Source organism: Eucyclogobius newberryi, unplaced genomic scaffold, assembly GCF_026437365.1.
Source record: "Eucyclogobius newberryi isolate DKJ021-1_F unplaced genomic scaffold, fEucNew1.0.hap1 SCAF_20, whole genome shotgun sequence".
NCBI lineage: Eukaryota > Metazoa > Chordata > Actinopteri > Gobiiformes > Gobiidae > Eucyclogobius > Eucyclogobius newberryi.
The window spans coordinates 6,751,992-6,778,297 of record NW_027315835.1 but is presented as its reverse complement, the minus strand read 5'-3'; the positions used below and the strand labels follow the sequence as shown (position 1 = coordinate 6,778,297).

Below are 26,306 nucleotides of genomic sequence, written 5' to 3'. Positions count from 1 at the left end.
GTTTGGAGCCCTAAAACAGCAATAATCAATAAATTGGGCAAAAACAAAACACATTGCGGCGAGACACTGCAGGAAAATGGGAAAACATAACTAAAATGACAAGATATCACAAATGTAAAAGCTTTTTTGTAATTGAATCAAGCGTTTTTCCAAAAATGTGCCAAATTGCAAAATTTTTAGATAATTTTTTAGATCCATTTTTTGATAAGTTTTTAGATAAATTTTTAGATAATTTTTGGGATAAATCTTTAGATACATTTTTAGATAACATTTTGGATACATTTTTTGATAGATTTTTTGATAGATTGTTTAGATACATTTTTAGATACATTTTTTGAGAATATTTTGGATACATTTTTGGATACATTTTTGGATACATTTTTGGATACATTTTTGGATACATTTTTGGATAGCGGCAGGTTTAAGTTCTAGGATAATACTGATCCGCTCATCACTTCCTGGAACATTGCACCAAAGAGTACAAACCCTTTCTCGGCGTCTCTTACAGAGTTATTTTGGCCCCGGTCGGTCGCCTGAGCCAAGAAACGGCGAGCGCGGTAGAACGTGCGCCTCCGCAATCCCGTTTGCGAGCGACTTTTGAGTCATCCATCTGTGCGCTTCACTCCGAGGTGGGAAACTTGGCACGGAGAGGGCGCTTTGAGCGGAGGATGGATACAACGGAGAAAGAAGCGCGCCGCCGCCGAGCTTGCTCCCGACAAGAAGTCCAAACTGGGATTCGGTTTCGTTATGTAATCCGGCAACCATGGCAACCTGAAAATACTACAGCTGCTGGAGTAGATCTGTGTCTGTGTCTCTAATAACAAGGCCCAGGCGGTGGTGCGAAAAGGCACATGGCACAGAGTCGTTTTTGTGACTGTTTTGTGCGAAAAAAACACTTTGTTTCACCAGATTTAGAATTTTAAGTGCAAAAGTCTGAATTTTTGACATGTTTGAATTGTTTTCATTCTTGGTTTTAGTTGTTGTGTTTTTCTCAGTTTAAAAATTCAGAAGGAAAATTTTGTTTTCTAAATAAAATTTAAATGAATCCAGAGAGTAAAATTTGCAGCAAAAAAATTCAAGATGTTTTGGTTTTATAAACAGAAAAATTTACTCAAAATGTTACTGAAAAATCCTGGTTTAGTCCTGGTTTTGCCCTGGTTTAGTCCCGGTTTAGTCCCGGTTTGGTCCCGGTTTAGCCCTGGTTTAGCCCCGGTTTAGCCCTGGTTTAGCCCTGGTTTAGCCCCGGTTTAGCCCCGGCTTGGACCCGGTTTAGTCCCGGTTCAGCCCCGGTTTAGCCCCGGTTTTGTCCCGGTTTAGCCCTAGTTTAGCCCTGGTTTAGCCCTTCTGTCCGGGTGCTTTCCGGCTCAGTGAGAATAACATTACTGCGCTTGAATAATCGCGTCGTCATAATTATGTAAATATTTGCTTTGGCTGAAACCGGACTCGACTTTTTGTCTCAAGCGTTTGACTTTATTTTGCCGCGAGGTCGATGTCGAGGTCGATGTCAGTAAATCTATAAAGGACGCATCCGGTAATGAGACACTGTAATGAGACACTGTAACGAGACACTGTAATGAGACACTGTAACGAGACACGGTAACGAGACACTGTAACGAGACACGATAACGAGACACGGTGACGAGACACGTAACGAGACACGATAACGAGACACGGTGACGAGACACGGTAACGAGACACGATAACGAGACACGGTAACGAGACACGGTAACGAGACACGGTAACGAGACACGGTAACGAGACACGGTAATGGGACACTGTAACGATACACGGTAACGAGACACGGTAACGAGACACAATAACGAGACACGATGACGAGACACGATAACGAGACACGGTAATGAGACACGATAACGAGACACGGTGACGAGACACGATAACGAGACACGATAACGAGACACGGTAATGAGACACTGTAACGATACACGGTAACGAGACACGGTAACGAGACACAATAACGAGACACGATGACGAGACACGATAACGAGACACGGTAATGAGACACGATAACGAGACACGGTGACGAGACACGATAACGAGACACGATAACGAGACACGGTAATGAGACACGGTAATGGTGAAGTGATGTGTCCAGAAAGCCTTCACCTTCCAAACCCCGCACACGTGCCGCCCTCCCCCGCACCTGTGCCGCCCTCCCGCACACGTGCCACCCTCCCCCACACATGCCGCCCTCCCGCACACGTGCCGCCCTCCCGCACATGTGCCGCCCTCACACACACGTGCTGCCGCCCTCCCGCACACATGCCGCCCTCCCGCACACGTGCCGCCCTCCCGCACATGTGCCGCCCTCACACACACGTGCTGCCGCCCTCCCGCACACATGCCACCCTCCCCCACAAGTGCCGCCCTCCCCCACACGTGCCGCCCTCCCCTACACGTGCCGCTCTCCCCCACCTGTGCCGCCCTCCCGCACCTGTGCCGCCCTCCCGCACACGTGCCGCCCTCCCGCACACGTGCCGCCCTCCCCCACACGTGCCGCCCTCCCGCACCTGTGCCGCCCTCCCGCACCTGTGCCGCCCTCCCGCACACGTGCCGCCCTCCCCCACACGTGCCGCCCTCCCGCACCTGTGCCGCCCTCCCGCACACGTGCCGCCCTCCCCCACACGTGCCGCCCTCCCGCACCTGTGCCGCCCTCCCGCACACATGCCGCCCTCCCGCACACGTGCCGCCCTCCCGCACATGTGCCGCCCTCACACACACGTGCTGCCGCCCTCCCGCACACATGCCGCCCTCCCCCACAAGTGCCGCCCTCCCCCACACGTGCCGCCATCCCCTACACGTGCCACCCTCCCCCACACGTGCCGCCCTCCCGCACCTGTGCCGCCCTCCCGCACACGTGCCGCCCTCCCGCACACGTGCCGCCCTCCCCCACACGTGCCGCCCTCCCGCACCTGTGCCGCCCTCCCGCACCTGTGCCGCACTCCCGCACACGTGCCGCCCTCCCCTACACGTGCCGCCCTCCCGCATCTGTGCCGCCCTCCCGCACACGTGCCGCCCTCCCGCACACGTGCCGCCCTCCCGCACATGTGCCGCCCTCACACACACGTGCTGCCGCCCTCCCGCACACATGCCGCCCTCCCCCACAAGTGCCGCCCTCCCCCACAAGTGCCGCCATCCCCTACACGTGCCGCCCTCCCCCACACGTGCCGCCCTCCCGCACCTGTGCCGCCCTCCCGCACACGTGCCGCCCTCCCGCACACGTGCCGCCCTCCCCCACACGTGCCGCCCTCCCGCACCTGTGCCGCCCTCCCGCACCTGTGCCGCACTCCCGCACACGTGCCGCCCTCCCCTACACGTGCCGCCCTCCCGCATCTGTGCCGCCCTCCCGCACACGTGCCGCCCTCCCGCACCTGTGCCGCCCTCCCGCACACGTGCCGCCCTCCCCCACACGTGCCGCCCTCCCGCACCTGTGCCGCCCTCCCCCACACGTGCCACCCTCCCACACCTGTGCCGCCCTCCCGCACATGTGCCGCCCTCACGCACACATGCTGCCGCCCTCCCCCACAGATGCCGCCCTCCCCCACACGTGCCGCCCTCCCGCACATGTGCCGCCCTCCCGCACACGTGCCGCCCTCCCCCACACGTGCCGCCCTCCCGCACCTGTGCCCCCCTCCCGCACATGTGCTGCCCCCCCGTCCTCTCCGGCACATTCTTCAGGCTCGGGGCGGTCTCGGTCTCGGTCTCGGACCTCAGACCTAAACAAAGTCCTGGACTAACCTCCAGACTGAAACATCAACATTTATCTGCGTTTAGCGTCGGAGCGAGGAATGTGCCGCCGCGGTGCCACCTGCAACTGCCCGCCGCATTCCTCCGTCCCTCGAGTCGTCTGGACCTTTTACTTTTAGGCCTTTTTGCAATCCAAACAACAAATCGATCAATCGCAAGAGTAGTATCTGGACTAATTGATCCGTGTAATTGATCTGTTCATGCGTCAGGTCGATGATGTCGAACCCTCTTCTCGTGTTCTCGTCCTGTTCACGAGCTCGTCTTCTCTGAGCCTCACAAAGACACTCGCTTTACACTTTACACTTGTGACGTCAGCTTTTATTTTGAAGTTACATTTTATTCTCCCAAATTTGGACAAATTAAACGCAGAACACGTAACACAGACCTTTTGTATAAACTGGTTAGTCCTGGTTTAAGTATTTGTATAAACTGGTTAGATCTGGTTTAGTCCTGTTTAATCTGTGTTTAGACCTGGTTTACACGTGTATTTAGTCCTACTTGCCTTTTGTATAAACTGGTTAGACCTGGTTTAAGTCTTTGCATAAACGGGTAAGATCTGGTTTGGTGCTAGTTTAGTTTTTGTATAAACTGGTCTGTTCTGGTTTAGTCCTGTTTAATTCGTGTTTAGGTTCTGGTGTTTCATTGAGATGGATCTGTCCTTCTTCTGATGAAGGTCGCTTTGATGGCGTCGTGCGCTCTCAGAGTAATGGAGACGTACGCGCCCCGTTTCCACGCTCGCCGCCGCCGCCGCCGCTGGAGAGGAATGCAAACGATTGAGCGCCGGCTCAATCTGGAAAATGAACCGACTCCATCGTGTCACATCCATCAGAGGCTTTGGGAACGTAAAATCGATACGGCAGTTATGATGAATAATGCTTCTGCGAGCGCTCGGAGTCGATGAAGAGCGGCGCGGTTCTCTCGCACACAGACGGCAGCGCGGGCAGTGGCGGCCTTCGCCCACTAACCCGAAGGTCGTGGTTCGGTTTCCAGCTCGGTCCTTTTATGTGTTTTGGTCATGTGACTTATCTGTGGTCACGTGTCGCAGACGTCACATGACGATGTCGCCTCTCGCTGTTTGAGAGTCGTGGAGAACAGAGCGTAAAAGTGAACATGAAGAGGGTTGTCCACACGCCCGCTGCACCGGACACGCCCGCTGCACCGGACACGCCCGCTGCACCGGACACGCCCGCTGCACCGGACACGCCCTCTGCATCGGACACGCCCGCTGCACCGGACACGCCCGCTGCACCGGACACGCCCGCTGCACCGGACACGCCCGCTGCACCGGACACGCCCTCTGCACTGGACACGCCCTCTGTACCGTACACGCCCTCTGCTCCGGACACGCCTTCATAGCTTTGTGTTTGATCCTGAAATATAACACCTGGACAGTTGGAAATGAGGCTCCTTAAAACGTTTATTAGCACAGCCGCTAGCATTAGCCGGCTGCTAACGGCCTGAAAGGAACAGCTCAGTCTGGAGTGACCTCTGTCCCTCCTGACCACAGTCACTCTGGACAAACGGGGTCTTTGGGGGCGTGACAGAAGAGAAAGAATCCTTTGTTTTCAGACTTTTCGTCGCAGAGCCCACAGTGAACATGCAGCTTTTGTCCTCAAGAGGGCAGCAGAGTGCGTGACATGACTTGGGACACGTGAACAGAGCTCTCGCAGTTGTTACGTTATCCCAGCATGCACCAGCAAACTCCACACTGGCAGTGATGGACAGAATTCACATTGAACTAACGACTTGGGCTCAGTTTGTGAGATTGTGGCTCATTTTTGCGCAGCGGGATTTACAAAAGACCATGTGCCGAAGAAAGCCTTATACTGAATTTAAAAACTGCAGATCCACGAGAGAAGTGGGTATTTGAAACTAAACGGTAAAGTCGACCACTAAAATTGTCGTTAGTTGCAGCCCTTGTACTCAGTATGATGTAACTAAATACATTTTATTCTCCCCAACACTTGAGGAACAAAACTGACGACCTTTTCGCTGTGAGGTAGAAACACTAAATACACTAAATACACTTGTACACTCTTGTCATTTCTCTGTTTTGTGCAGGGAGCCAGCAGTCCTGGTTTAGTCCTGGTTTAGAGCTGGTTTAGACCTTCTTTAGACCTGGTTTAGTCCTGGTTTAGACCTGGTTTAGACCATGTTTAGTCCTGGTTTAGACCTGGTTTAGACCTGGTTTAGTCCTGGTTTAGACCATGTTTAGTCCTGGTTTAGACCTGGTTTAGACCTGGTTTACTCCTGGTTTAGACCTGGTTTAGTCCTGGTTTAGACCTGGTTTAGACCTGGTTTAGTCCTGGTTTAGTCCTGGTTTAAACCTGGTTTAAACCTGGTTTAGACCTGGTTTACTCCTGGTTTAGACCTGGTTTACTCCTGGTTTAGACCTGGTTTAGTCCTGGTTTAGACCTGGTTTAGACCTGGTTTAGTCCTGGTTTAGTCCTGGTTTAAACCTGGTTTAAACCTGGTTTAGACCTGGTTTAGTCCTGGTTTAGACCATGTTTAGTCCTGGTTTAGACCTGGTTTAGACCTGGTTTACTCCTGGTTTAGACCTGGTTTAGTCCTGGTTTAGACCTGGTGTAGACCTGGTTTAGTCCTGGTTTAGTCCTGGTTTAAACCTGGTTTAAACCTGGTTTAGTCCTAGTTTGGACCTGGTTTAGTCCCAGTTGATCCCGGCCATCATAATCTCCGCTCTTCTTCTCTTGCACTAGTTTTCCACACGTTATTTAAAAAGTCCGTTCTCTTTGGTCGCTTCCATTCTGTCATTTGTGGCGCTCAGTGGCTGTGGTCATTAAATATTGACCCAAACGTGTGGCGTTCTCTGCTGCACAGATGTGTCGTACAGAGCCAGAGGGAAGTGTTTTATATTCAGCGTTACCTTTGCTTTTGTTCTCGCCCTTTAAACTCGCTCCCTTTGTTTTTGGCGTCTCATGTTTTAGAACTTTAAATAATGTGTGCACTTTGTTACATCACTCTTTGATTTTGGTGTTAGCGCTCCATCTACTGGCAGCAGAGGGAATTACCACGGGGAAATGAACAAAAGCTAGCTTGCCCCTGCCCTGACATGCTAAACCGCGTGTTTTTGTGATGCTCAGAGAAGATGAGCTCAAAAAGGGGATTAAACGAGTGCAAATGAAGCTAAACGCAGCTCCAGCCGTGTTTGATGATGGACAGTTAGAAAACGCTTCAAAATGTCGCCATAATCCGTCAATCAAAACGAGCAACATTTGCGTAATATGTGTCCTTTAAAGGTTAGGGTTAATTGCATAATATGTGTCCTTTAAAGGGGCACGTTGTAACATTTCGGGTGGAGGGTTTGGCGCCCGCTCGTCTCCACGGAGGCGCTATGGCTTTGATTGTTCCGGAGCGTGTTATTTTACTGGCCTATCTCCATGGAGGTCAGATCTGCGGAGAGGCGAGTCCGCTCACAGGAAGAAAGAGGGTTTATTTAGCAAAAGAAGCGTCGGAAAAGTCATCAATTTACTTGTGTTTCAAAAGCCAAATCTTTTTTAGTGAAATCAACATATGATTCCGTCTGTTTTTGTTGACACAGGCAATATATTAAAAGGTAGTTAATTATGTGAAAATATGAATATGTAGTTTATCATTTATAGTAAAAACAAAAAATTGCTACAAAAAGATCTGATTAAAAATACATCACAAATATTTAAATATGTTGTAAACTTTCCAAAAATAATTCATAATATTTAAATTAATTGTATATTCATGATTCATTAATTTTCTACCGCTTTATCCCGTTAGGGGTCGCGGGTGACTGGAGCCTATCCCAGTGGCTTTGGGCCTGAGGCGGGGCACAACCTGGACAGTGGCCAACTTGTCGCATTCTATATTTAACTAATTATAATTAAACCTCAATGAATGCGTTTAAAGACACGTTTTAACACATTTCTGTTGTTGTGACTGTTAGAAACGTTCAGTGAGATGTAATTTTTGTCCAACACATTACAGTTATTAATGATATAAATAGAGTATTATCTAAAGGAAAATAAATAAAACTGTATTTGTTGTTATAGTTACAGAGCTTGACCGCAAATGGTAAACGACTATTGATTGGAGAGAGGACTGAACGATCCAGATCCACTTTATTTACATATTTTACACATTTTATAAACAGAAGCGTTTCCAGAGTGCTCCACAGACATGACAAAACCGAAGCCAAAGATAGTAATAAGTGCCCAGTTTGACCTTGCACGTCATAAAACAATAAATCCGGTCGAATCAAATCCAGGCTAAATAATGAAACCGTCAAATAAATGCAAATATAAAGCACAGCAACGGACGGGACTCGGTTTCCGCAGTGTCTTCCTCGATCTTCCTCGACTTGCGTGTCGTTCTGAGCGTTTCTGTCTTTAGATAATAAGTTACACGCAGACACATAAATGCATAATGGATGAGCTGCTGCTGCTGCTGCTCCTGCCGCTCAAAAGTTGACTGATTTTATTCAAATGAAGACAACGCGACTGTTGAATAAAACACGGCATGAGCTCCGTCCCAGAAGAAGCAGTGGAAACCAGAGCAGTAGAAGAAAGGCTTTAAATACTATATCAACTTATTGTTCCGTGTATTTACAGCCGGAAGAATAGTTTTGATAGTTGTATTTTCTAATAAACGCGTGAACAGACGTGCAGATTTGGAACCGGTGGATGTTTTTTTGTGATGAATCAGTAGCAGTCTCCACACTAGATTGAAATCACCCTGTGTTTATCATCTAACGAGAAGCAATGTGAGGAAGTTATGGGAAAAAAAGTATTTATAAAGTTCTCATTGTCAGTGTTTGGGGTCGTAAGCTAAAATCGGCTAAAATAACAGAACAATGATACAATTTCCCTGTGACTATAATAAACCACCGTTCAGACACTGATTTATTTAGACACTGATTTATAATAAGTACACGTTTTCCTGCCTTAGTAAAGCATAGATCAAGGACTTAATTCTAAGTGAACAAACGGTTATTCGGTTCCACTGGGCGAAAAAGGACAAAGAAAGAATAAAGTTCTTTCTTTCTGGTTTCTCGGCTTTAGAAATCCACTTCACTGAGTAAACACAAGACAAACAACAAACAACGCCGACACCAGACAGTACGTTTTAACTTTAGCCCTCTTATTTATTAAACAATATTATTTTTGTTTTATTTTCTTTTATTTATTTATTTTTAATTTTATTTTTTTAATTAAAAAAAAATAATTTTAATTTTAATTTATTTATTTATTGCCTTGACATTATTTATGTATTACTTTACTTGACCTTATTTTATTTATTTATTACTTGACTTGACCTCATTTTATTTATTCAAGCAACATTAAAAGTGACGTTTTTCAAAGCACAAAACACATTCTTGCGCTTCTACTCGAGTATTTCCGTATAATGGCCTCCACACGGTTTTTCCTGACGACGTCTTGAGCCTCGATCAATAATTCAAAGAGCGATTGTTTTAATGACGGCGCAGAGGCACTAAAAGGGTCCAGAGGAAGCAGGGCAAATTTCAATCCTGAATAAAAGATCAGACCGCGAGGCCTGAGTGAGGTTTTCCCAGCGGCGCAGCAGCAAAACACCCAAGGGCAAAGGTCACAGCGATGCAAGGGCGCAGTATGTCACACAAGTGTCGACGGAGCAGTATTCGCCGGAGCAGAAAAATCACAACAAGAAAACGATGAAAAAGACATTTGTGATTTTCCACATTCAGTCGGAATCAGCCTCGATTTAGTCTCTGTTTTGTTTCTATGTCTGATTTTATTTATGTGGAGCTGAACCGTTTTGTTACATATCGACAGTTCCATTGGCGACTTAAGTTTTGGTTTTGGGATGAACTGTGATAAGAACCTCATTCATTTCAGGACAATTTCTCCCTTTAGTTCTGTTTTTTTGGCTCTTTTAACGTTGTTGAGAGCCCGCGCAGGACAAACATCCCTTATGTGTCTGGACTGTCTGAAAAACAACTAAGATGCCGACAGAAAAACAGAGCAATGTAGTTTATTCTGTCCAAAGCGGTGAAGAAAGATGTAAAGAGCGCCACCTGGTGAGACTAAACAGCCACTGCACCAGAGGCTTTATCAGCACAGAAGACACTGGAGTTCAGGACCACAGAGCGACGTGCATCTTCTCACAAACATAACTCAGACAAACATAACTCACACAAACGTAACTCACACAAACATAACTTACACAAACATAACTCACACAAACATAACTCACACAAACGTAACTCACACAAACGTAACTCCCACAAACATAACTCACACAAACGTAACTCACACAAACGTAACTCACACAAACGTAACTCACACAAACGTAACTCCCACAAACATAACTCACACAAACATAACTCACACAAACATAACTCCACACAAACATAACTCACACAAACATAACTCACACAAACATAACTCCACACAAACATAACTCACACAAACATAACTCACACAAACATAACTCACACAAACATAACACAAACGTAACTCACACAAACATAACTCACACAAACATAACTCACACAAACATAACTCACACAAACGTAACTCCCACAAACATAACTCACACAAACATAACTCCACACAAACATAACTCACACAAACATAACTCACACAAACATAACTCACACAAACATAACTCACACAAACATAACTCACACAAACATAACTCCACACAAACATAACACAAACGTAACTCACACAAACATAACTCGCACAAACATAACTCACACAAACGTAACTCACACAAACATAACTCGCACAAACATAACTCACACAAACGTAACTCCACACAAACATAACTCACACAAACATAACTCACACAAACATAACTCACACAAACATAACTCCACACAAACATAACTCCACACAAACATAACACAAACATAACTCACACAAACATAACTCCACACAAACATAACTCCCACAAACATAACTCCCACAAACATAACTCACAAACATAACTCACACAAACATAACTCCACACAAACATAACTCACACAAACATAACTCACACAAACATAACTCAACACAAATATAACTCACACAAACATAACTCACACAAACATAACTCCACACAAACATAACTCACACAAACATAACTCACACAAACATAACTCACACAAACATAACTCACACAAACATAACTCCACACAAACATAACTCACACAAACATAACTCACACAAACATAACTCACACAAACATAACTCCACACAAATATGCCAATAACTATTGGCAATTGGCATGAGGCCATATTATCTGCCCCGGGAGTTCTCACATGTGATTTTGATCGCAGTCTATGTGGCCCCGTCTGCCAATGCTGAAAATGCTTGTGAAGCACTGCTCTCCTGCACTTGTAGGCTGCAAACACAGCATCCACAGGCTCTCTTCCTCATCTCTGGTGACTTTAACCACGCTTCTCCCTCTTCTGTTCTACCAACATACACCCAGTATGTTACCTGCCCCACCAGAGACAATAGAACATTGGACTTGTTTTTTGCCAACACCAAAGAGGCTTATTCTTCTTCCCCCCTCCCCTGGGCAGCTCGGACCACAACCTTGTACATCTGAGGCCTGTGTATGAACCCATCGTGCGCAGGCAGCCTGTGGTGTCCCGTGAGGTGAGGATGTGGTCTGCTGAGAGCGAGGAGGCTCTGAGGGACTGCTTCAGCACCACTGTCTGGACTGAGCTTTATGACCCACATGGGGAGGACATCAACACCATCACAGAGTGCATCACGGACTACATCAACTTCTGTTTTGAGAACATTGTTCCCTCCCGGACGGTGCAGTGTTTCCCAAACAACAAGCCATGGATTAACCGTGAACTGAAGGCTCTGCTGAAGGAGAAGAAGAGAGCCTTCAGGTCAGGGAACAAGGAGGAGCTGAGGACTGTGCAGAAGGAGCTGAGGAGGAAGATCAGGCAGGCTGAGGCCGGCTACAAGAGGAGGATGGAGGAGCAGCTGCAGCAAAAGAACATTCAGGGAGTGTGGAGGAGCCTGAAAACCATCTCGGGCTTCAAAATCCCCCCTGCCCAGACAGAGGGGGATCTACAGTGGGTGAATGATTTAAATGATCACTTCTTGAGGTTTGATCGGTCACCCGCCCCTCCCCCTGCACAGCTGCATGCTCCCTCTTCCACAGCTGGACAATGTCCTGCATCTGTTCCTCTTCGCTTATCTGCCCCGGACCATCAGCTCCCCACTTCGCCTGGACTCACCCATCCCCCCAGCACACGGTCCCCCTGCCAACCACTGACTGTCACAGTGGCACAGGTGAGGAGTGAGCTGAAGAGGATTAAAGTGAGGAAGGCAGCAGGACCTGATGGCATCAGCCCCAGGCTCCTTAAGTCCTGCGCAGATGAACTGTGTGGAGTTATGGAGCATGTCTTCAACATGAGCCTGAAGCTGAGGGTGGTACCACAGGTCTGGAAGACCTCCTGTCTGGTACCTGTGCCCAAGACACCGCGCGCCAAAGACCTCAACAGCTTCAGGCCAGTGGCTCTCACGTCCCACCTGATGAAGACACTGGAGCGGCTAGTCCTGGACCACCTCCGCTCCACCGTGAGCTCAGCCATGGACCCGCTGCAGTTTGCATATCGGTCTGGCATCGGAGTGGAGGACGCCGTCATCTCCCTGCTGCACCGCTCTCTCTCTCACATGGAAAAGCCTGGGAGCTCTGTGAGGATTCTGTTCTTCGATCTTTCCAGCGCCTTCAACACCATCCAGCCGCTGCTCCTGAGGGACAAGCTGGAGACGGCTGGTGTGGCAGAGTGGATCCTGGACTACCTCACAGACCGACCCCAGTTTGTGAGAGCCCGGAACTGTGTGTCTGACACTCGGACCTGCAGTGTGGGGGCGCCCCAGGGCACTGTCCTCGCGCCCTTTCTCTTCACCCTTTACACTGCAGACTTCAGACATGACACGGACAGCTGTGTCCTGCAGAAGTTCTCTGACGACTCTGCCATCATCGGACTCATCACGGACGACGATGACGCGGAGTACAGAGGACTGGCGCAGGACTTTGTGGACTGGTGTCAGCGGAACCACCTCCTCATCAACGCGGGGAAGACCAAGGAGATGGTGGTGGATTTCCGCAGACGCCACCCCACTGCCCCCTCACCAGTGAACATCCAGGGACGGGACATTGAGAGAGTGGACTCATACAAGTACCTGGGTGTTCATCTGAACCACAAACTGGACTGGACTCATAACACAGACGCACTGTACAGGAAGAGCCAGAGTCGGCTCTACCTCCTGAGGGGACTCAGGTCTTTTGGAGTGACAGGGCCACTCCTGAAGACCTTCTATGACTCTGTGGTGGCACCAGTGGCAACTGTTGTTGTGATTTTGGGCCTTACAAAAATAAATTGATTTGATTTGATTTGACCAGCCCTCCTGTATGGTGTGGCCTGCTGGAGCAGCAGCATCACAGAGAGGGAGAGGAAGAGGCTGGACAGAGTCATCAAGAAGTCCAGCTCCGTCCTGGGCTGTGCTCTGGACTCGGTGCAGGAGGTGGGGGACAGGAGGGTCCTGGCTAGATTCACATCTATGCTGGACCATGAGTGTCACCCCCTGCAGGACACTCTCTCCGCTCTGGAGAGCAGCTTCAGTGAGAGACTGATCCACCCTCGATGTGTGAAGGAAAGGTTCCGTAGGTCTTTCCTTCCTGCTGCTGTCAGACTTTATAACAAAAACTGTTAGTACTGAACACTCGTAATACTGACCTAACCTAATACTGATGTGCAATTCTGTCATATGTGCAATTGCTGTTGGAATTCATGTGCAATTCATGTGCAATTACTGTGAAATTCATGTGCAATCTATGTGCTGTCGTGACACATATTCATGTGCAATTACTGTCGTGATCACATGCAATGGTATTTATTTATTTATTTGTCTATGGGAGTTTTTATTTATTTATACGAGATCTTCTACTGAAAGTGTTTTTCTGTATCTACCTGCGTTGCACCAATGAAATTTCCCCATGTGGGACAATAAAGGAATATCTTATCTTATCTTATTATAACTCCACACAAACATAACTCACACAAACATAACTCACACAAACATAACTCACACAAACATAACTCACACAAACGTAACACAAACGTAACTCCACGTTTTGCTCAGGACATTCATTTCACGCTCCGGTCGCTTCATTTGGTTCGTTACGTCCGAACAAACCCAGCGTTTCCGTTTGATTTCCCTCATTAAAACATACATGTGGATTATTAAGCCGTTTCTGGAGGTTAAAGTGATGGATCAGAGGGGGAATTGAAAATGACACGGAAACATCTTTGCTCATGGGTAAATTATACGAGCAGCCGCGTGCGAAAGCTTGTAAAGTTAAGTAGATGTCACTGAGATGATTAATGTTTTTATGTAGAACGAAAAGCAAAGATAAAATAGAAATAAAAGATAACATAAGCACATTAACATGATAACAAATATGAATACATTTTTATTCATAATACGTAACGCTAAGATGTCAGATTTATGTCCCATTTTTGCTAAACTTAACCTGGTCCGTCCGTCTTAGTCTTGGTAAATTGTGTATTTTTTTTATGTATTATGTACTCAAATAAACAGATGCCTAGAAAAATACTAAATCCTAATTTTATGAAGATTTTTTGAAACGTCAGTAATGCAAAAGGTCATTTTATTTAGTGTTGATTATTGTCAGAATGGAAGTTAAACAGGACTCGAATTTCAAACAATTAAATAACTTGAAACAACGCTAGCTTCAGGTTAGCTCCAGACTAGCAAAAAGTGCATTACAACCGAATGATGTCACAAGGTGGATCGGCACGAATTGTGTGAATGAAACAAAAACGGTGGATTTTTGACCAGAAAACTTTAAGTATTTTTGCGTCAAATTTAGGTCAATATTGAATCAATTATTATGCGACTCGGACGCGTGTTCGCACTTTCGAGCAGAAGCGTCGCCCGGCGCTTTGGCCTGAACGACACGGAAAGAGGAACAAAACAGTCTTTGTTTGACGACGCCAACGAAGCGGGACTCGCGATGTGAGCCGGTGACGCCCGCTCAGAGCTCCTGTTCATGTAATAATGATCTGTTCAGCCTGGAGTGAGTTCTGGAGTGAGGAGAGCGGAGAAAAGACCATCGAAAATCAACAGAATACAGGAAATGACATGATTCTTGGTGAGATCCTTTTGGGGGAAGACGCCCAGATCGCCTGAAATGGGATTTATGTGTGATATTTTCCAAAAAAGGACTCAAATTATCACATGTGGTTGTATTTCAGCCTCTTCAAAGCTCTATTTTTACACTGTTGAAGGGGGTCAGAGGCTTCAGGAACCAGAATGACTTTCACATTAGACAGTTCCATATATTTAGCTGCAGTTAATTCTAAAGTACTTGAGCTCAAGGTCACGCCGCCCGCTCGCCGCTCAAGGTCTCTTCTCACCCGCTGTTTCGCTCGTCCATCGCCGCTTCTCCCGCCTCATACTCCACATTCTTCTGGACCTCGCGCAAACACAGAGACGCCCCAAAAACCTCACCTCAGAGTCTGAGCGGGGGAGACTTCCCACCTAAGAGTCTGAGCGGGGGGAGACTTCCCACCTCAGAGTCTGAGCGGGGGGAGACTTCCCACCTCAGAGTCCGAGCGGGGGGAGACTTCCCACCTCAGAGTCTGAGCGGGGCGAGACTTCCCACCTCAGAGTCTGAACGGGGCGAGACTTCCCACCTCAGAGTCTGAACGGGGCGAGACTTCCCACCTCAGAGTCTGAACGGGGGGAGACTTTCTGCAACTCTGCACACACGAGGCACAACAACAACAACGATAATGTGAATGTGTCAACGAGAGAAAGACAGGGAAGAGTGGGATGGAGGTAGTGAAAGAGAGAGGAGAGGAGGGATTGGTGGAGGGAGAGAGAGAAGGGGATGGATGGATGAAGGGGGAGAGAGAGAAGAAAAAGAGGGAGGAAGAGAAAGAATGAGAAAAGTGTGAGGAAACAGAGGAGAGGTCGAGGAAAAGGGGGAGGAAAGAGAGACGGGGAGGGAGAAAGGGAAGAAAAAGAGAGAGTGATGTTTAAGTCCATAAACCGAAGGAATGAGAGCGAGTTTAAAGGGCGGACGCTGTTGTGCCCTTGGGCAAGAGGGGGAGGAGCTCGGGAGTCGAACCCACAACCTCTTCACTGGGAGGACGAGGCGGGAGAACCAAGAGCAAAGTGAATACACGTTCTCGTCTGACTCGTTCATGAAAGCCCCGTTCACTTAATTCATGCTACAACGAGAGTGTGGTTTCCGTGATAACGCAGGTGCAGGTCATGTGACTCAGCTGTCACTTGTACTGAGGGAAAAACAACAAATGACTCCAGGAAATGTGATGATTTAATTACATGTATTTAATTACAAACCAGGTTTAGTCCTTGTTTAATCCTTGTTTAGTCCTTGTTTAGTCTTGGTTTAGTCCTGGTTTAGTCCTGGTTTGGACCTGGTTTAGTCCTGGTTTAGTCCTTTAGTCTTTAATCTCCTTTTGAATTCAATGTTTGTCCAAACATTTCCTCTTCTTAAATTTCTAAAAGTCTTTATTTGTGACGACGCCCTGTTTGTCCTGACCTCTGACCTCGAGCCAACATGGACGACAAGAAGGAACGGATGAAGTGAGGGAGAGAAGAGTTCAGATTTTGATTAAACATTTTAAACATTTTCTAATTTCAAGACATTTTTATACAAATATTTAGTTTGATCAAAGCCGAGACTTGAACCCAAAACCCTCTCACAGGAGGTCACCATGAACAGAATTCAAAAAAACCTTCAGACATTTCAAAAGAACTGAAACAATAAAGAGAAGAACTTTGTACTTTCAGTCCAAAATGGAGTCAAAAGTATCTACAGTTACATTTGACTGAAGTTCAGAACTTTTATTCTTGTTCTTAGTCACTTTGACCTCTGAAAGTCTAAACTGCAGTGAGGACCAGAGGAGCAGAGTTTGAGCCTCCAAAATTTAAGCTGGGACTGAAAAATGGAAACAGTTTCTCCCTGAAGCAGCAGCTGCTGAAGGAGAAGAGAAGATCTGCAGAATCTGCATCATAAAAGGAGACCAGACCCTCACCATAGTCCACAAACACCCCGACCTTCTGAGGAGCTCGCTGCAGAGACAGAAGGACAAGAGAGTCTGAACAAGCTTTGTACTGATCTTTGTTTATCAACCTGATGCACCAGATTCCATCTTTAGGACGCAGATAGATCACTCCTTTCCTGTTGATGGACTCTTGGGCCACTCCTAAATCCCAAGCTGTTTTCCCGTTGACCTGAACCTCAAAGTAAAACCTGCCTGAGGAGAAACTCTGCTTTCCCAGAACATAAACGTGATTATAAAACCTCAGAGGAGAATCTGGGAGCTTCTTCACATCAGTGTGATGAACCTGTTTGAGATCTTCAGACAGAACGAGCTGAGGTTCAGCAGTGTCTGGATCCAGAGTGACATCCACAATGCCACAGACGAGTGGGTTCAGGTCAGAGTGCACTTTGTAACCACGCCCCCGAGCTTTAAAGAGCCCATGACACCTTTATACCATTTAATAATGTTGACTTTATTTGGTGTGTTTATACCTGTCTTTCACATAAATTATAGTTTTACTCCAATCAATTTGTGACATCACACCAGGGACACTCATACAGGAAGTGAATTCACACCAGGGACACTCATTCCAGTCAAAGTTTCTGCAGAATTTACACAAAAGAAACAACTTTTTTGACTCTAAACATGAATTCAACAAAATAAAGTCGCTCTCATGTATTTTAATTTGTCACAAAAAAAAAACTATGACATAAGTTGAGTTTTGGCTTAGTGTTTGCTGGGTAATTTCTGTGATGTCATTGATTACAAACAGGAAGTGAAATTAAAAACCTAAAAAATTAGCTATCTGTGTTCACAATTTTATAATGTTTAGCTTAATCCTAAATGTATTTATCTTAACTGCATTTTAGCTCAACAAGTCGTCCGACCTGTAGGGGGCGCTTTAAGCCTCCTTTATTTACCAAAGTCTGGTTTTTGCTGTTGTTGTTGTTCCTAGTCTTATAATTTAGTCCTTTTTAGTCCATGAATCACTGTTGGGAAACATTAAACGTAAATGTTCTGTAAACTTCAATATTCCGTAAACTTTAATATTCTGTCAACTTTAATATTCCGTAAACTTTAATATTGCGTAAACCTTTTCCTCCTCTTGCTCTTCATCTTCAAATGTGGCGTGACAAACATGATTAGAAAAGCGCACTCCCTCTTGTGGATTCCCTCAGCAATATCGGCTTCTCCTGTCGGGGGAAAACGACCTCCGTAAACGCCAACGACGGAACATCCACGAAGCATCGCCGTTTTCCCGTCTCGTTTGATTTTCCGCACGACCAAACGGCGGAGGAAGTGGCACGTGAAGTCGAACGCGTTTGTGGCGAGCAAAGAAGAGTGTTTCATGGGAGGAGTCAAATGGACAAAGTTCACAAAGGTTCAAGTCAAGTTTATTTGTAGCACATTTCACACACAAGACAATTTAAAGATCTTCACAACAGGAAGAACATGGATTAAAATCACAAAGAAATGACAGAAATCACAAAACAGTGCAAAGAAAATCCTTTCAGTCATATGGCACCAGCAGGAGGCCGGTCCATGTTTAGTCCTGAATCTAGCACCAGCAGGAGCCCGGTCCATGTTTAGTCCTGACTCTGGCACCAGCAGGAGGCCGGTCCATGTTTAGTCCTGACTCTGGCACCAGCAGGAGGCCGGTCCATGTTTAGTCCTGACTCTGGCACCAGCAGGAGGCCGGTCCCTGAGGTCCTCAGAGTCCGAGATGGTTCATATGGCACTAACATGTCTGAGATGTACTTTGGTCCTTTCGGGAAACAGCGCGGCGGCGGAGTTTGTTTCTACATCAACAACGCCTGGTCTTCAGACGTGACACTGCTCTCCTGACCTGGAATATCGCTTCATCAACTGCAAACCATTTTATTCGCCGCATGAGCTTGCCTCGTTCATCCTGGCTGCTGTTTACATCCCGCCAAGCGCTAGCGTGCAGGAGGCGGAGCGCGTACTCGCGGAGCAGATCTGTAGAGTAGAGCAGACCTATCCGGACTCCTTGTGTTTTATCCTGGGCGATTTTAACAAGGGGAATCTCAGCCACGAACCACCAAAGTACAGACAGTTTATTAAAGTCCCGACCAGAGAGCAGAACACGCTGGATCACTGCTACACAACAATCAATAATGCCTTTCGTGCTGTGCCCCGAGCCACGCTGGGCTCGTCTGATCACGTCATGGTTCACCTGATCCCTACGTACAGACGGAGGCTGAAGCTCTCCAAACCTGTAGTGAGGACTTCAAACAGGTGGACCAACGAGGGAGTGGAGGAGGAGCTACATCCGTATTTTACATTACAGAGAGGGAGAAGCTACGTGCGTGTTTGGACATTACAGACTGGGAGGAGCTACGTGCGTGTTTGGAGGTTTTCAGAGCTGCCACAGATAGTTTGGATGAGTACACGGACACTGTGATGTCATACATTTGATTCTGTGAGGACAGCATTATAACAACACACACCAAAGTCACTTTCAACAATGACAAACCCTGTTTCACACCCAAACTGAGGCAGTTGAGGCGGCAGAAGGAGGCAGCGCACAGGGCCGGTGACAGAAAACGCCACAAAGAGGCAAAGTACGGGTTCAGCAGGGAGGTATCGAGAGCTAGAGCCCGTTACAGTACGCGTCTGAAGCAGCAGTTTTCAAACAACTACCAAGCCTATGTGTGGAGTGAACTCCGCCTCTGTGTGGAGTGGGCTCCGGCTTCTCACAAACTAGAAGCCCAGAGCCCATCCTTCTGAAGATGACAGAAAACTGGCCCAACAACTCAATTTCTTCTACTGCAGATTTGACACACACTCCCCCACCCCTCTCACAGTTCAGGAACAGGATGTATGCAGACTATTCCGCAAATCCAAAAGCTGCTGGACCAGACGGTGTCACCCCAGCCACCTTAAGACACTGCGCAGGCGAGCTGGCCCCTGTTTTCACTGGCGTTTTTAACACCTCCCTGGAGTCATGCCATGTCCCATCATTGTCCCTGTCCCCAAGAAGCCCTGGCTCACTGGACTTAATGTCTACAGACCTGTGGCGCTGACGTCTGTAGTCATGAAGTCATTTGACCGCCTGGTCCTCCCTCACCTCAAGTCCCTCACCTCCCCCCTGCTGGACCCCTTGCAGTTCCCTACATAGCAAACAGGTCTGTGGACGACGCTATCAACCTGGCTCTCCACTTCACCCTGCAGCATCTGGACTCCCCGGGAACCTATGTCAGGATCCTGTTTGTGGACTTCAGCTCTGCATTCAACACCATTCGCCATTGCTCTGCTCCAGGACAAGCTCTCCAAGCTCAACGTGCCTGACTCCACCTGCAGGGCGAGCGCTGACTCCACCTGCAGGGGGAGCACTGATGTCCTGACGGATCAGAGGCAGTGCGTGCGGCTGGGAAAGAATGTCTCAGACACTGGGACTATCAGCACAGGAGCTCCACAGGGCTGTGTGCTTTCTCCCCTGCTCTTCTCCCTGTACACAAACTGCTGCAACTCCAGCCATGACTCTGTAAAACTAATTAAGTTTGAGGACGACACCACCCTCATCGCCATGACACCACCCTCATCACCATGACGAAACCACCCTCATCGGGCTCATCTGGGACAGGGATGAGTCTGTCTGCAGGAGGGAGGCCCAGAAAACAGTGGAGATGATTGTGGACTTCAGGAAAGGCATTACATTTATTTAATTACATGTATTTAAGAGCTTTTAATCAAACGTCCCGAGCTGCATCAGCCAAAACAACATTAGCGAGGAAACAATAATACAGTGAACCCTTTTGTTGTCCGTCTGAGAGTCAGATCTCTCCTTCATCTGGAACTCGTCCAGGTTTATACTTTTTCCCAAAGAGGTTTTTTGTAGTTTTTCCTAAAAAGTATCCACAGTTACATTTGACTGAAGTTCAGAACTTTTATTCTTGTTCTTAGTCACTTTAACCTCTGAAGGTCTCCACTGCAGTGAGGATCAGAGGAGCAGAGTTTGAACCTACAGCATTCAAGTAAGGACTGAAATATGGAAACAGTTTCTCTCTGAAGCAGCAGCCGCTGAAGGAGAAGAGAAGATCTGCAGAATCTGCATCATAAAAGGAGACCAGACCCTCATCATAGTCCACAAATACCCCAACCTTCTGAGGAGCTCGCTGCAGAGACAGAAGGACAGAAGAGTTTGTAAAAGCCCAGTACTTATCTTTGTTTCTCAACATGATGCACCAGAATCCCTTTTTAGGACTCAGATAGATCCTTCCCTTCCTGTTGATGGACTCTTGGGCCACTCCTAAATCCCAGTATGTTTTCCCTTTGACCTGAACCTCAAAGTAAAACCTGCCTGAGGAGAAACTCTGCTTTCCCAGGACACAAGGACAAGGATCAAACCTCAGAGGAGAATCTGGGAGCTCCTCCTTCAAATCAGTGTGATGAACCTGTTTGAGATCTTCAGACAGAACGAGCTGAGGTTCAGCAGTGTCTGGATCAAGAGTGACGTCCACCACAAACTGCTGCACTCTCTTCAGCTCGGCCCTGTTAGACTTTGAGGCCAGATCTTTAAATAGTTTGTTAAAGTCTTCAGAGAGATGTTTCTCCAGCTCAGACAGAGCCCGGGCTGCACTGCCCTCACACGTCTCCGGCTCAAAGCTCACGCTGCTCCACTCCTTCAGTCCAGCAGGGGGCGTGAGTGCAGGGCAGCGCTGTAGAAAGTGGAGGGGGTCTTGAGAGCGTGAGAGCCGCTCCGCCTCAGTGCTGCTCTTCTCCAGCTCACAGATCTCCTGTTCCAGCTGCTGCACCAGCTCCTGGGCTCGTTTGTGGCTCCGGCTCTGCTTCTCCTGCAGCTCCTCTAAGAACCGGTCCTGACGCCTCTGAACAGACTGCATGAGATCAGTGAAGGCCTGCAGCCCCACAGCCCTCTCTCTGTGGACCTCTGTGTCACTGAGCTCCACACAGCGCTGGATCTCCTGGACCTTCAGCCTCCTCTGCTCCACCATGTGCTGGCTCTGAGCCTGAGTGTGCAGCAGAGAGGACCTCCTGCTCTCACACGCCTCCTCCAGAGACAACAGCTCATGGTTCTTGTGCTCTAGAACGGAGCACATCATGCACACGATCTTCTCATCAGTGCCACAGAAGAGCTCCAGGGGGCGCTGGTGTGTGGGACACATCCTGTCTTCCAGGTTCTCCACAGGCTCCATCAGCTGGTGTCTTTTCAGCCCAGAGACTGTGAGATGAGGCTGGAGGTGGGTCTCACAGAACGAGGACAGACAGACCAGGCAGGACTTCAGGGCCTTCAGCTTGGGCTCAGAGCAGACGTCACATGACACATCTCCAGACTCTGACTTTTCAGCCTCTAGTTTAAACTGAGAGACCATCTCCAAGAGTAAACAGTTGACGCTGATCTCAGGTCTGATGTAATACCTCCTGTTACACAGAGGACATGTGCAGGGCCCCTCAGGGGCCCAGGCCTCACAGATGCAGGGTTTGCAGAAGTTGTGTCCACACGGAGTGGACACTGGCTCAGAGAACACCTCCAGACAGATGGAGCACCGGAACGTCTCCTCAGAGCTCCTTTCACTTGTGGAGGACATCTCTGAAACACAAGGTCAACATCAGTTACTCTAAAATCAGACTTTTCCATCAGAAAAGTCAAACACCAGGAGGAAAAGAGAGAAAACTGAACCTGACCAAGTCCAGACCGAGTCCAGACCGAGTCCAGACATGTTGAACATGAACATTGTGCTTCATAAATCTGGTTTCTCTCGTGTTTTGTTCATCTTTTTCTCTCCCACATTCAAACGTCAGAAGATTCATGGACTAATCGTGACTAAACTAGTGTTTGAATCATGTTCATGTTTGTCTGGACTAAACAGACTCTAAAACACAAACCAAAAGAGCTTTTAGAACAAACACAGAGACATTCAAGTGTCCAAGAAGAAGAAACATCAAGAATAGACTTTATTCATCAATATTCTCTGTGGAGAAGCTTCAGTCACATATTTACACCTTTATCTGCTTCAAAATGTCTTTAAAGTCTCAGAGTTCAATCAAATAAAGGTTTAACAAGTCACTTCTAAAAGAATGATTTCATAAAGATTTAAAACAAGCTGTTGACTCTTGGTATTTGGAGAGTATCAAAGTATCAAATGTATTGATAGATTTAAATCCTCTTTACATTCTACTCCAGTTTCACAGTTTGACATGATATTCTAATAAACTTTTGAACTTTCATGAGTAAAAACTGTTCCAGATCCACATTTGAAGAGAAAAAGAACAAAGACAAAATGGAGGACTTTAAGTTTGACTTTCACTTCCACAGAAATGACATTTATTGCAGTTTATTTTGATATTTGACAAACTAATGTTGAGTTGAATGAAAGAAGTGGTGACATAAAGTGCAGGATTGACAGCAGCAGCAGAAGTTTTCTCTTTAGTGGTATTAAATAAGAATAAGAGTGAGAATCACAGTGTAAGTGTGTGAAGCAGAAGAGAAATGGACCTGGAGCAGGACCAAGTACCAAACTACACCACCAATAGTAGTAGTAGTTGTAGTAGCAGTAGTAATAGCAGTAATAGTAGTGGGCCTAGTAACACTGACCTGTGCTGGAGCAGATTGTTGAGGGTTTGAAGCCGCTGAGGTGCCTTTGAGCAAATGCACACTGAGTGTTTCCTGCTTCAGTCTGTGAGAGCAGAGGGAGGAGTCAGGGAGGCAGAGGGAGGAGTCAGGTAGGGCAGAGGGGCGGGGCACAGACAGGTTTATCAGGAGACTCTGGTTCTTTCTCTGATCATGTGACGTTGACAGTTTAAATCACACTGTACAACATTGTAAACGGCTCTGGAGCAACTACAAAAAACACAAAGGTCAAAGTACTGCAGTACAAATACTGGAGTCAAAGTACTGATTTAACTACATTTGTGAGGTAACACAAAATGAGGAGATAAATGAAGTCACAGAAACACTTGGAAAGTTTTCACTTTATCCACATTTTGTGGATCAGATAGTGAAACCGTCAAAGTGGTTTTATTGTTGAGATTAAAAACATGCTGCACGGTTGTTTTGATAAGGACAGAGCCAGGAAGTGGTGTCCACATGTGTCCAAACATGTCAACATGTGGGACTTTGAAACTGAAGAAAACAAGTTTGTCGGTTTATAAAGATGATGAAGTGGTTCATGGGAGTCAAATGGACAAAGTTCATCACTTAGTAATGATGAGGTTTCTATTTTGGATTTTCCTTTCAAAAACAGTAAATCTGCCATAGTTGCGTACATAGGCCCCGCCTCCATTCTGACATCATCAAATTCTACAACATGAAAACATAAATAAACGATCTTGAACATTAAAGAGACGTTTCATCGTTCCCGTTTTAAACTAAACACATACTTTTTTAGCATTTCCCGACTCCTGATTCGTGGCCTCGACCGTTTGGCAAATGTCTGTCCTCTCGAGACTCCACAAACTGAACCTTCTCAAATGAAGCGGCCGCTGCCTGAAAAAACATGGACCGGGATTATTCTAACGTTCACATCCCGATTAGCAACAACAGGTCCCCCTTTAATTCCCTCCACTTAAACACACTTGTCCAGCGTGTTCCGTGACTTTCTCCTCTTCACTCTAACATTCATAATGAGCCTAATTAACCTCAGACACACAGGCCTAACGAGCAGCGCCGCGTCTACAACCACTGCTTTAATCATGTATGCAGCTGAAACACGGCTGAAACAGTGCTAAACCAGGACTAAACAGGAACCTGTTTAGTCCTGGTTTACATTTGTCTTTATTTGGCCTCAAATTGAGCTCATTTTGGTCTTTACTTGGACTTGGTTTGGTTCTTCTTTAACTTGTTTAATCCAAGTTTTGATGTGGTGGGTTAAGTGTGAATCTACAGGGCTAAACCAGGACTAAACTAGAACTAAACCAGGACTAAACTAGAACTAAACTAGAACTAAATCAGGACTAAACTAGAACTAAGATGAGCAAGTCCTGGTTTTGTTCTAGTTCGGTCCTGATTTAGATCTAGTTTAGTCCTGGTTTAGTTCTAGTTTAGTCCAGGTTTAGTTCTAGTTTAGTCCAGGTTTAGTTCTAGTTTAGTCCTGATTCCATCGCGGCTTCTCCCGCCTCATACTCGACATTCTTCTGAACTCGCGCAAACACAGAGACGCCCCAAAAACCTCACCTCAGAGTCTGAGCGGGGGGAGAAAGGGAAAGAGAAGAGTGGGATGGAGGTAGTGAGAGAGGAGGGACTGGTGGAGGGAGAGAGAGAAGAAAAAGAGGGTGAGAAAAGTGTGAGGAAACAGAGGAGAGGTCGAGGGAAAGGGGGAGGAAAGAGAGACGGGGAGGGAGAAAGGGAAGAAAAAGAGAGGGTGATGTTTAAGTCCATAAACTGAAGGAACGAGAGCGAGTTTAAAGGGCGGACGCCGTTGTGCCCTTGGGCAAGAGGGGGAGGAGCTCGGGAGTGGAACCCACGACCTCTTCACTGGGAGGACGAGGCGGGAGAACCAAGAGCAAAGTGAATACACGTTCTCGTCAGACTTGTTCATAAAAAGCCCCGTTCACTTCATTCATGCTACAACGAGAGTGTGGTTTCCGTGGTAACGCAGGTGCAGGTCATGTGACTCAGCTGTCACTTGTAAAGAGGGAAAACAACAACATGAACGTCATCCCCGGAGGGACAGAAATGACTCCAGGAAATGTGATGATTTAATTACATTTATTGAACTACATTTATTCAATTACATTATTTAATTACATTTATTTAACTACATTTATTCAATTACATTATTTAATTACATTTATTTAACTACATTTATTCAATTACATTATTTAATTACATTATTTAATTACATTATTTAATTACATTTATTTAATTTCATTTATTTAAGATCTTTTAATCAAACATCATAAATCAAAGGTCCAGAGCTGCTTCAGCCAAAACAACATTAAGAATGAAACAAAAACACAGTGAAGTCTTTTAGTGTCTGAGAGTCAGATTTCTCCTTCATCTGGAACTCCTCCAGGTTTAGACTTTTTCACAAAGAGGTTTTTTGTAGTTTTTCCTGTAGAAGGAGGGGCTAAGGACAGAGGACTCTGGGACATCGTCCCTCGTCCCCACGGACATTGTTTCATCTGTTTTTCACTGTCGCCCTCAGAGGAAACTGTTGTTGTGATTTTGGGCGTTACAAAAATGAATTTAATTGAATTTATGGTCGATATATTCACTCTAATGTAGTTCTATTCAAGTCACGGCCCGCGGGCCAAATACGGCCCTCCAAATCATCTGACCTGGTTTAGTCCTGGTTTAGACCTGGTTTAGTCCCGGTTTAGTCCTGGTTTAGACCCGGTTTAGACCTGGTTTAGTCCTGGTTTAGACCTGGTTTAGTCCTGGTTTAGTCCTGGTTTAGTCCTGGTTTAGTCCTGGTTTAGACCTGGTTTAGACCTGGGTTAGACCTGGTTTAGTCCTGGTTTAGTCCTGGTTTAGTCC

At 46.7% G+C, this 26,306-nt stretch overlaps 2 protein-coding genes across 2 annotated transcripts in view; one reads left to right on the top strand and one right to left on the bottom strand.

Annotated features, from left to right (window-relative positions):
* Positions 1-26,306, top strand: part of chst15 (carbohydrate (N-acetylgalactosamine 4-sulfate 6-O) sulfotransferase 15) — a 65,024-nt gene that overhangs the window by 8,953 nt on the left and 29,765 nt on the right. The window lies entirely within an intron of this gene.
* Positions 20,717-22,435, bottom strand: LOC140368699 (E3 ubiquitin-protein ligase TRIM21-like). The gene has a single exon (XM_072455733.1). It carries the CDS (start codon positions 22,414-22,416, stop codon positions 20,779-20,781), a length of 1,638 nt encoding a protein of 545 aa, XP_072311834.1. The 5' UTR covers positions 22,417-22,435; the 3' UTR covers positions 20,717-20,778.